We start from the raw sequence: 12,545 nt of genomic DNA, 5'->3' as shown, positions 1-12,545 counted from the left end.
CCAACATTTCAATATTCTAATAATATTTATACAACTGTTTGTCCTCTCTAAATAAAAGTGGAGAGCTGTGCTGACATTAAGATTTTGAGATGTAATTGTGCTTCAGAGCGAGGATTTACGGTAACAGAAAGGGAAACCAATCATCTGACTTAAGTGACTCTTATGCAACTCAAAAACAGAATGTATAGAGGCGTGGTACATTTTCAAAATCACACTACCCCCTTCTATGCTTCCTCAACTAAGCTACTCCAATTATGTGATCCTTGCAGGAACAGCTGTCTTTTATGTGAATGATCCAGTATCCAGAGATTCCACAGCAATTCCAAATGCTTTTAGGATAGCTCTGAAATTATTATCGAAGAACTTGTGATGTACAATTGAACCTTCAGGTACCAGACATTTAAGTTCTGCAAATGATGGAAGTGTTGAAGAAACTGGCCATCAATTCACACCTTCAACAACATGCTCTTCTATGAGAAGCAAAGCTGTTGTGTCTGTTCTAACAGATCTAGAGCTACAATGCATGCAAGTCACTGCAACTAAATGAGGTTACGCATCTCATTACCCGCTTGATGTGAAGACGTTCAGGCTCAGATTTGGCAAAGCAGAGTCTTGTGGCATACACAATAAGCCCAGGGATGCGCAAGAGCTCCATGGCTGTTCCAATTAGACTTGCAGTGATTACATAGTTCACGAAGAAGGCTCCGTTATCAGGAAGGAAGACACACCTGTACAGGGAGGAAGAGATAGAAAGAAGAGAAGAAATTACCTGGGAGACTTGTCTTCACCGCACAAGAGGTTAGACCTGGGGGATAAATATTTTTACAGCACTTTAAACAGTCCAGTGTAGTAAGATGTCTTACCATAGACAACACTGTGGGTTAGTGGCCAAGTTAGGAGCTCATCTAGCTCATTGATCAGTAAGGTAGCCCTCCCATTAAAGGAGGGGTGTTAGTGGTAGCCCAATAAGTGGCCTGCAGAACTCTTTAAAAGTATCATTTATGAATCCAAAATTTGTAAAGCACAACATATCATCCGTGAGGGTCTCAAGGCATTACATTTTAGAGGTACGGGGAGATTAAGTGAATTGCCCAGAATCACAGGATGTTGACGCCGACACTAGAAACTGGCTCCCACTGGCTCCGAAGTCGGCAGTTCAGGCCGTTACGCCACATTCACTTATATAAAGTTACCTCTTGATAATGGTACACACCACTAACACGGTTCCTATATTTGTTCTATAGCATAGAGTGCCATGAACACTTAACTATGTAGAAGCAACTGCCATGATTATTAAACTTCGTAACAAGTCACTTATTAATTGTCCATATTGATCTTCATCAAGGGCTTTAATGTGTTGAAGTGCAGACACTTTGCCATTTAACAGCCTTGTTGGTGAGTGGGTGAAAATTTGGTTCTAGTGGAACAATTATTTATTTTTACTATCTACCTTTAGCTTGAAGCTTCCTCCATAGCCTCCACTAGCACCTGCAATCGGCCAGCCATCTTGACTTGATGGGAAACCTCCTGAAAAATGGTGGGTCCAGAGCAACAAGTGGTGCTGGAAGAATGTTCAGGGTGAAAGTGCAGGGCTGTGACATGAATTCACTAAAGTTCTGGAGTTGAAAAAATATCCAGTTGCTAGTTTAAGAGAGTCTGCAACACATTAGTCAACCCCCATTTACCAGAACAATAGGAAAATGGTGGGGGTGTCAGTTCTGCATTTTGAGAATATTTTTCACAAATGTATTGCTTAAATGCGGTAGGATATTGACACTTGCAAAGCGCATTTTTTCATTAAAATGGCTGCCTTGAGCAACAAAACCACTAGAAGCAACCACTGTAGAACAAACTTTATTTTGAGAGAAGGGTGCAAAGTTAATGTACATATGTGAAATGAAATAAAAAAGGTAGCCTCAGGCTGAGTACTGGTCAGTGTGCTTTGCCTTTGAGTATTAATGTGCCACATCAAAGAAATCCCTGCACCTGTATGCCCCATTCAGAACATTAATTTACTCTGACTGATAAAAGAAGCTAAGAAATTTTGGTAGGGAATCTTTTAGTTATTCAGTCTTCGAAGCCAAGCAAAATGAAGAGGTTGGGGACTCACTTGTCCAGGAATGTGTGGAGAAAGATTGGTATAATGCTTTTGGTGGAGGTGTGATAATTCCCAAGTTTCTCCCTCCTGTCTAGGTAGCAAACCACATTAGAATCATTTACAGTTTTGCAATGTTCAAACATACCTTCAAGAAATTGCATGCTCCTGAGGCGGAAGCCGGGAGAAACTTTGTCTTGACTTTTAACTGTTTTAAACTTTACGTGTGACTAATACTGTGTAATTTTAAAACAACCTGCCTTTCTCCTGCTCAGCGGATCTCAGCGCTGACGAGGGGAACACACCCTCATTGACGCCAGCTGAGGGGAATCCATTGGGCTCACGCCCACCCCATCTGGCCACGCCCCCTTGCAAAAGTATTTAAACCCCGCGCTGAGTCACTAGCGCGTCTTTAAGAAATTGCATGCTCCTGAGGCGGAAGCCGGGAGAAACTTTGTCTTGACTTTTAACTGTTTTAAACTTTACGTGTGACTAATACTGTGTAATTTTAAAACAACCTGCCTTTCTCCTGCTCAGCGGATCTCAGCGCTGACGAGGGGAACACACCCTCATTGACGCCAGCTGAGGGGAATCCATTGGGCTCACGCCCACCCCATCTGGCCACGCCCCCTTGCAAAAGTATTTAAACCCCGCGCTGAGGCACTAGCGCGTCTTTAAGAAATTGCATGCTCCTGAGGCGGAAGCCGGGAGAAACTTTGTCTTGACTTTTAACTGTTTTAAACTTTACGTGTGACTAATACTGTGTAATTTTAAAACAACCTGCCTTTCTCCTGCTCAGCGGATCTCAGCGCTGACGAGGGGAACACACCCTCATTGACGCCAGCTGAGGGGAATCCATTGGGCTCACGCCCACCCCATCTGGCCACGCCCCCTTGCAAAAGTATTTAAACCCCGCGCTGAGGCACTAGCGCGTCTTTAAGAAATTGCATGCTCCTGAGGCGGAAGCCGGGAGAAACTTTGTCTTGACTTTTAACTGTTTTAAACTTTACGTGTGACTAATACTGTGTAATTTTAAAACAACCTGCCTTTCTCCTGCTCAGCGGATCTCAGCGCTGACGAGGGGAACACACCCTCATTGACGCCAGCTGAGGGGAATCCATTGGGCTCACGCCCACCCCATCTGGCCACACCCCCTTCCTTCTATAAAAATGTGTCTACCTAGGAAGCGCAGCGAACGAGCGCAGCGGGAGCGCCGATTGCGCGCCTAAGGCAAGCCCGTCTGCGCCCGTCCGCGACCGGACCGCGCCCGGCGCCGGCCACGCTGCCAGTGACCAGTCCCACACAAGAAGGATAGTCTGGTCTAGAAGCCAACTTCTAGCACTTAACCCTGGCAACCATTGTCAGGCTCCCAGGCTCGACCTTTCCACCCCGGACCTCCCCCCCTCCTGCTCACGGTGCAACAAGCCTCTGTGTGACGTTTCAGTCTCAGCTAATTCCTACCCAAATACTTTGAACTATCGCTCAGCCAACACTCCCACCTCCCCCTTTATAGCTGGGCTTCTGAACTGCAGATCCCTTCCTAAACATGCAGATGATATCTATCTGCTGCTAGCTGACTCCGAGTGGGACGCCCTATTTCTCACCGAAACGTGGCTCAACGAAGAAAACCTTGCCTCCATTGCTCTAGCCGTTCCGCTCGGTTTCACTTTAAGTCTCTCCAATAGAGAGAAGAACAGAAGAGGTGGCGGAGTGGCTATTATCTTTAAAGATAAATACACCTTATCCTCTTCCACTCCTACCACCCTCGCCGGCATAGAGGGGCTACACTTCTGCCTCCAAATCAACCCTCAAACGTCCCTAGCTGGCCTGATAATATATAGACCCCCGGACTGTTCTCCGGCCCATACCCATGAACTTATGGACTTCATAGTCCAAAACACTCTCTCTCACCAACACTATATAGTAGTCGGTGACTTTAATGTTCATGCAGACAGATCTGACTGTCTTTTGGCTTCCCAACTTATTAACACACTTCAATCAGCAAATCTAACCCTTATTACCTTCGGTACCACGCACCAGGCAGGCCATATGCTGGACCTCATTTTCTCTAACATTCCGGATACCACAACTAAACCCCCGCTGCCACTTCTATGGACAGATCATTTCCTCGTCCCCTTCCTAATCTCTTTCCCTACCTGCTCTCGAACTACAGGAAAACGCACGTATGTACGAAGAAACTGGGATAACCTATCCACCGAGACCCTCTGTCCCGCGCTCGCAGCTGCCCCCCCTTTACTATCAGCAGATGTGAACTCTGATGCAATACTACTGAATCACTGGATTAGCAGCACAGTAGACTCTATTGCCCCGCCCAAAATAGCCACTTCACGAAGAGAATCCCCGTCTGCCCCCTGGTTCTCGGCAGAACTGATAGCTGAAAAAAGCAAATGCAAAAGACTAGAACGTCAGTGGCAGGCTAGCTACTCCGAACCTGCAAAAAACTGCTACAAAAAAGCCCTGCACTGCCTTCATCACTCCATAAAAAAAGCAAAAAAACTGTTCTTTGTATCCTCTATTCAACAAGCGGAACAACCGAGCAAAGAAATTTTTAAAATAGTTCAGTCCTTCTTCAAACCCAAGGCCATCGAAACAGAAATTACTCCCTCTAGCAAACTCTGTGAGGATATCTCGGATTTTTTCGACAAAAAAATCCTGAAGGTCTATGACTCCTTCACCCCCTCCGAGCCAACAACTATGGCAGACCACGATGTCATTGTGATGCCTACCCCTCCCTTAACTCGGTTCCTCCCTATCACCCACGAGGATGCATTGAAAGAACTACACAAATGCAAATCAGGTGCTCCTGATGACCCCTGCCCCCCCAAACTGTGGAAAATGATGTCGGAGGCCACAGTAGGGCCACTCCTTCACATCTGGAACATGTCCATCGAGACTGGCACGTTCCCCGACCGCTGGAAACATGCCACTCTTCTCTCATTGAAAAAAAAAAACCCAATGGCGCCCCCGATGATATGAGCAATCTCCGCCCCATCTCCCTACTAGCAGCCCCGGGAAAAATGCTGGAAGAACTTATCCAACGCCAACTCAATAGTTTCATCGAAAAAAGTGGCATACTACACGAAACACAGTCTGGTTTCAGGGCCGGCTTCAGCACTGAAACTGCCCTCATTGAGGTGGCTGAGTCAATCAGGTGGTCGCTGGATTCAGGAGCATCGGCCACGCCTTCGATACTGTGGATCACGGGAGATTGCTGCTCAGATTGAAGGATATTGGCTTAGAGGACAAGGCTCTGAGCTGGTTGCACTCCTACCTTACGAACCGCTCTCAGAAAGTAGCGCTGGGCGCTTTTTCCTCTGAACCCAAACGGCTGTGGTGTGGTGTCCCGCAAGGGTCCGCCCTCAGCCCGCTACTTTTCAATGTTTATCTGGCCCCACTTTTTACCTTAATCGCCAAATGGGGGGTCAAGGCGATTTCGTATGCGGATGATACGCAACTAGTCTTCCCATACGTCGAGGTGTCAGAAGCAGCGTTCAGCAAAATAAAAGGCTGTCTTAGTGACTTAGCCAGATGGATGAACACTAACAAGCTAAAATTGAATGCTAGCAAAACCGAAGTACTATTCTTTGGGAAAAGTACTCCACCCTCCCCTGACCTCTGGTGGCCCACCGAAATGGGTCCTGCTCCCACCCCTGGCACCAAGGCAAAAAATCTGGGTGTATGGTGGGACGAGACGCTTTCCTTCTCCTCTCACATACAACAAGTCACCTCTAGCTGCCACTATAAACTCCGCAACCTCCGAAAATTTATCTCTCTTCTACCAACTGACTGTCGTAAATCGGTGGTCCATGCGACAGTCACATCCAGACTGGATTACTCGAACGGCCTCTATCTTGGCCTACCGAAATATCAGACACAACGCCTGCAGAGCGTGCAGAATGCGGCTGCGAGATTGATAAAACACGTGCCTTTTAAACATATCTCTCCGCATCTTCACAAGCTGCACTGGCTTCCAGTGACAAGCAGAGTAAAATTCAAGGCGCTCACCCTAGCTTACAGAGCACAAAAAGGGACTTGTCCCAATTATCTGAAACTTCGACTCCCCCGCTACCATCAAGAGAGACACCTGAGATCAAACTCGCAGACCCTACTGGCTGTACCTCGAGCGAGAAGAGCGAGACTCGGAGGTAGATCTTTCTCGGTAGGCACTGCAAAGCTTTGGAACTCCCTCCCCCCTGCCATCCAATCTGCCCCGTCAGAAGCCATCTTTAGGAAACTCCTAAAGACTTGGCTCTTTGGACAGAAAGCCTAGTACCTCTCCCTGCATCCCTCTCTGCTGCTGCGGTTTCTTTTTCAGCGCCGGGACACCTCCTCGCGAGGTAGCTGTTCGCGCTATACAAGAATCAGTATTATTATTATTATTACCCTTCTTGGACTATTCCTCAGCATTTTCAAATTCATATATGCCCACAATTAGATGAACTGTGCACAGCCATTGACTTACAGTAGCTGCTTCCACTACAGTACAAGGAGTCCATTTGGAGCATCAAAAACACACCCCAAAATGAAGACCCCTTTAAGCCACAATGGGATAATTATATTGAGTCCACCTAGGAGTGAGAGTGAGTGCCCACCATGCAAATCCCCAACAGGCTTTTAGGGGTGGATGTGATATGATGGAGTAGATTTCAACTGGAGTCAGGCATTGTTTTATTTTTGTGCTTCAGACAGACTGCATTTAAATTGACACGCACATTTTGGTGCAAGTGAAAGCACATGGCACATGAAAATATGAAAATGAGGCCTAGCCAGTTTGAAATGCTTGTGCTGAATTAACATGTGTTTTTGCAGTGTAGAGAAAAACTTGTGATTTAAGTGGCCTTTTTACTTGTGGGGAATAACCACAGAATGTGTTCTCTCTTACCAGCTAATTTTTCCTTATAATCTATACCCCTGTCCCCGTCTTAAGAGACTTTGGCTTGTAGCATATTTAGAAAAAAATAGGATTTCAGTTTATAACACCTCTTTTTATAATGTGTGTGAATTAACAATGCACCAAACAATACACATGGGGCTAAACGCTTTTTTGCATGAAAAGCTATCTAAAACATTAAAGCATGAGTATGTATTAACTGTGTGCGCTTTTAAAATTTACACTAATGCATAATAATGCTATGTTGTACATTGCACATTTTTTGCATGTTGTGCACAAATAACAGAAAAGCTGCTTGAAATTAATAGCTTTTTCTAGAGAAAATTAATACAAGGGTATAAGTATGGAGTTGGGAAACATAATGGGATTATTTACATGAAGTTAATACACTTTTGTGTTTGTTTTGTTTTTGGGTCTAACATTAAATGGCTACCTGTGAATCCAACAAGGCTGTGACTTGCATTAAAAAGAAGAGAGCATGCACAGAGGATACCAGCTTGCCTCAAGACACGAAGGAGTCAAGGCCACTGTGAACTGTACATTCTTGTGATTGTGCCAATGTACCAGTGTTAGTTAAAGTATCCTTCCGGACTGCGATATGACAGGAAGGAAAAATAGACTGAAACATTTTTTCCTAGTAAATGTTGCAAAAACATATAAATGTATTAATCATTTGCGCTTCTTTTGTTAAAACTGGTATAGTTTAGGAATTTAGAATGAGCTCATGATGGTAAGACCTCATGTCATCATGGCTAACCAATCAGGTACAAGCTTTTCTGAAAATGCAACATTTTGTGTAGTCTGCCAAGAATTAGAGTATAAAAATTGACCTCTTTGGAGGCGTGGTTGGCTCATTAGGCTTTTTCCTTGTAAGCCAGGGGGCCTCTGTCAGAGAGGGAGGAGAGAGTAAAGGCAGCAGATGAGATCGGACATTCATATGGGTTAGGTACGAGAAATGTCACGGGTGCAGCTTGGAAGGAGATTTGCGTCAGAGAAGAGTCAGGTGGGGGATTCCTTTGCTCATATTTTTTTTAGGGAAGTCCTTGCACGTCATATTTTTGGCAAGGCAGATCCCATCCCTATATGGTCTGTGAAGGGCGGGCTTTCTCACTCTTTGTGTAGCTCAGAGTGGCAGAGATGCAGAGAGCAGCAACAGATAGAAAGGCTTTTTTAGATTTAGATGCTAAAATTCTAAGTTTATGCTTTGACTAATTAATTAGTTTTGAAAAGATTTATTTCTCTTAATGAGAGATTTTTGCAAAATATTTTGCCTTGAAAGACTTATTTTTATTAGAAACTCTAAGAGTTCTGACTGACATTTTGCGCCACATTGTCTTTTCTACATGTGATGCTTACATGCAGACTGTAATATGTTCTGTATTAATGCTATTTTTTCCTGTTTTTCAAATCCTGCAACCTGATTGATATTTTACTAATGAATAAAGGGTCAGAGAAAAATTAACTCTTGACTAGAAAATAAAACCCTTTAAAACACTCAACAACTCTCTTTAATGGCCTAAATAATCATTGCAATTTTGCCTGGTCATGTTTATGTAAAGTCTCCTGAAGGTAATACATGGTGTCAAGGGCCCAACACCTTTTCAGCGGTAAATTTGAGGTAGATGAGGTTTCGTATTGAGAAATTTCAGTGAAATTACTGCTTGATAAGATGCTTACCCAATAAGCATCTGTTCTTGACATGTAGAGCTGTAGATGCACATGCTTTGCATACTCCTGCATCCAATGTTGGGTCCAGGTGTTTGCAAGTTGTTTTTCTTCAAAGACGTCTTTCCAGTCATAAGGTAGGTGACTCCTCCTTTCGGTGATAGTGCGCATGGGCATTGACTCCATTGTTAGATTGTTTTCCCGCAGAGGGAGAATGAAGTTTGTAAAGGTAGAATTGAGATGTCAATGTGTATGTGTATGTGTATAAGATTATAAGAGGACTGCAACAGGTATAGGTACCCGGGGAGGCGGGTGGGCGCATTTTAATCTACAGCTCTATATGCCAAGAACAGATGCTTACTGTGTGAGTAACATTATCTGTTCGAGGCATATGAGCTGTAGATCACATGCTTTGCATAGACTATACCGCAGTATTCTCCCAAAGCAGTGGCTAACCTGTAGCTATTGCAGTTGTCTGAAAGAGTGTTCTAAGTACTGCCTGGCCTACATTAGCTAGCTGCCTTGCTAACACATCTGCACAATAGAGCTTTGTGAATGTGTGTGGTGTAGACCATGTTGCTTTACAAATGTCAACTATGGGAATGCTTCCTAAGAAAGCCATGGTAGCCCCTATTTTGCGAGTGGAATGCGCTCTCTGGGGTATTGATAAAGTTCTCTTTGCCTTCGTATAACATGTTTAAGTACATTTAACAATCCATCTAGCAATACCTGATTTGTGTATAGGATTGCCTTTGCGAGGTTGAGCAAAAGCAACAAAAAGTTGTTCTGTCTTGTGAAATGGTTGTGTTCTTCCTAAGTAATATAGCAAAGCTCTTCTAACACCTAAAGTGTGTAGAGCTCGTTCTGCTACAGAATCTGGTTGAGGAAAGAACACAGGTAACTCCCCCGATTGATTAATGTGAAAGGCAGATACTACTTTAGGGTTGGTACGAAGGACCACTTTGTCTTTGTGAAGCTGGAAAAAAGGTTCTTCTATGGTTAGTGCCTGTAGCTCACGCACTCTCCTCAGTAAAGTAATGCAATGAGGAAAGCGATTTTCCATGAGAGAAATTGCAGTTCACATTTTTGCATTGGCTCAAAAGGTGGACTCATTAATCGTCTAAGGACTATGTTAAGATTCGACTCTGGGGCAGGTGGAAATCTTGGTGGTGTAACTCTTTTTAGTCCTTCCATAAATGCTTTGATAGCCGGTACTCTAAACAGAGAAAAGTGTTGTCTATTTTGGAGGTACGCTGCTATCGCAGCAAGATGTAAGCAGATGGATGTGTAAGCTAATTCTGACATCTTCAAATGTAATAAATAACACATGATATTTTGTATGGAAGCATCCAAAGGATTGATATTGTTATTTATTGCAATAGATAACAAATCATTTCCATTTAGCTGAATAACAAGCTTTTTTAGTAGGCCTTCTGGACTCTTTGATAATGTTCATACAGTCTGGAGGAAGATTCAGATATCCAAACTCTATGACTTCAGGAGCCAGATCACTAAGTTGAGTTCTTTGGGATCTGGGTGCCTGATTTCTCTATGGCTCTGTGTAAGGCGACTGGATGTGAGATGTAGTTTTTGATGTCACCCAAGAGGGTCGTGAACGAAGGTTGACGGCCCTATGTGGGAGCTGTTAGATTAGTGTGAGAGATGCTTGCCTGAGTTTCCCAACCACTGGTGGAATGAGTGGGAGAGGTGGAAAAGCATATGCAAATATCCCTGGCCAGTTCATCCATAGTACATTGCCTTTGCAGAGCAGGTGTGAATACCTGGAGGTGAAGCGTGGGCATTTCGCGTTTGTGTGTGGCAAAAATATTTATTTGAGGAAACCCTCAATTTTGAAAGTATGGGAGGAGAACTTGAGGGTGAAATTCCCACTTGTAGGTTTGCTGCCTTTGTCTGCTGAGGAGGTCGGCAATTTAATTGTTTACTACCGGAAGGTGTTCTGCTGGAGATACATTTTGTGGTGTGTGGCCCATTTTCAAATGGCTTGAGCTACGTGTGACAGTTGGAGAGAGCGTGTGTCCCCCTATTTTTGTATATAGTACGTAGCGGTCATGTTGTCGGTGCGCACTAGGACAGTTTTGTCTAGAAGGTGAATTTGGGGGCGTGGCCAAGATGGCGGCGGTGTAGGACGCGTTTCTCGGTCCCTCCGGCGCCGCCAGAATATAAGCTTTAATTTTCACCCTGTTCGATGCCCATCGGCATTGGCAAAGTTGCTTTGGCGTCCCTGGGGGCTGGCAAGAAGAGGTTGGTGCCCCCCTTTTGCTGTTTGGAGCCCTTGGAGCGGAACAACGCAGCGCGGCCTTCGCCGGGCGCGCGCCGGAGTGGAGCTGACCCCCTACAGCAGTTGGCGCCGGCGAGGGGAGGGTGAGCTGCCTGCGGCCGCCTTGACACTACCTATGCAGTTGGAGAAAGACGGAGAGTGAGTCCCGAGGAAGCGGCTGGGGACACGACTGCTGGCCCTGCCGAGAGAGCACGCCGAGCCCGGAGCGGGCCCAGAGAGGCAGGACCCCCAATATCCCCGGGATTCGGAGACAGAGAAGAGGCGCCCGGCCGCGGAGGAGAGAGAGAGAGAGACACCTCGGCCTCGGAGCTCCCAGTGCCTGAGCGGCGTCCCAAGGCGGAGATCTGCTGCGCCGGGAGCCGCAGTGGTGAGATCCCCGTTTGCCGGGTGAGTGCTCCCTCGGGGCACCGCGGTGCTAAGAACTGCAAAGCAGGTGAGAGCGGCTGGGGTGACCCTGCAGGGTGCATCGGACCTCGGTCCGCACGTCGGCAGACGGTGCTGGCTTGGGGGGGGGGATCGCCGGGGGCCGGGGTAGCGAGGCAGAACAGTTGCATCATTCGGCCCTGAGAGGGGGCGGCCGAGGCCTGCTGCACTTCACGCGTCCTGGAGCACTGTGGCCCCATTCCTAGCGGTCCCCCTGGCCCTACAAAACCCGCATTTCGGCGGGGGATCCCCGCCTGATTACCGAGGGGGGGGTTGCTTACCCCCTTTTCTGTGCACGCCTGGGGGACATCCTTGCGACACGTCTCTGGCCTTCTTACCTAAAGCATTGATCTCCGGCAGCAGCGCGGCTAGGCCGCAAGGACTTTAGACGGGTGGTAGCCCCGCCTTAAGGCCCGTGCAGCAGCGACCATCGAGGGAGTGATACTCTGCACGGTGAAGCAGCCCCGAGGGACAAGGCGGGTCGGCGGCTGAGGCCACGCGATAAGAATAGCCCTACCACCGTCGCCGGAGAGACCCGTCAAGCGCGACAAAATGGCATCGACAAGACCTAAGAAAGACAAGCCTGCAAAGGAAACTGTGCAAAAATCTCCCACGCAACTGGCCTCCCCGGGAACTGCCAAACCTCCGCGCCAGGAGGATGGCGATGCCCCAGCAACGAAGGCATTCATGCTTGAGCTGTTCACGGCTATTAAGGAGGATATCACGGAACTGCGTTCCCAACTTGCGTCGGACATGAGAGAGCTGAGGAGAGACATGGATGGGGTGGGAGAAAGGGTTGCTACCTTGGAGGAGCACGATCTGGGGGCTGCGGAGGACATACACAGGTTACAGCAGGATGTGATCCGTCTCACAGAACAGAACCTTGACCTTCAGGCCCACGCCGAGGACTTGGGAGAACAGGTCCCGGCGGAACAATATTCGTATCAGAGCGGTCCCGTGGAAGGGGGAAGGAACGGACCTACGTGAATATGTGGAAGCGCTCTTTAAGCATATACTGCAGGTGGAGGAACCCATAGAGATCTAGATGGACAGGGTGCACAGAGTGGGACTGCCTCAGGGTCCCAAGGCCCCCCCTCCGGACATTCTTGTGTGCGTTTATGACTTCCAACTCAAGGAAAGAATACTGCGGC

The 12,545-nt window shown here is 46.7% G+C and overlaps 1 protein-coding gene across 4 annotated transcripts in view; it reads right to left on the bottom strand.

The window, feature by feature from the left end:
• TMEM63C (transmembrane protein 63C) overlaps nt 1-12,545 on the bottom strand; it is a 653,749-nt gene that overhangs the window by 78,694 nt on the left and 562,510 nt on the right. For all 4 annotated transcript variants that reach the window (XM_086937543.1, XM_086937545.1, XM_086937546.1 and 1 more), the window contains one exon: nt 566-728. In XM_086937543.1, the coding sequence (XP_086793669.1) occupies nt 566-728 (163 nt within the window). The remainder of the gene's footprint in view (nt 1-565; nt 729-12,545) is intronic.

The sequence above is a fragment of the Lissotriton vulgaris genome, chromosome 9, assembly GCF_964263255.1.
Source record: "Lissotriton vulgaris chromosome 9, aLisVul1.2, whole genome shotgun sequence".
In the NCBI taxonomy this organism is placed as follows: Eukaryota; Metazoa; Chordata; class Amphibia; order Caudata; family Salamandridae; genus Lissotriton; species Lissotriton vulgaris.
Note: the sequence above shows the minus strand (reverse complement) of the source record. Positions and strands in the feature narration are given on the sequence as shown.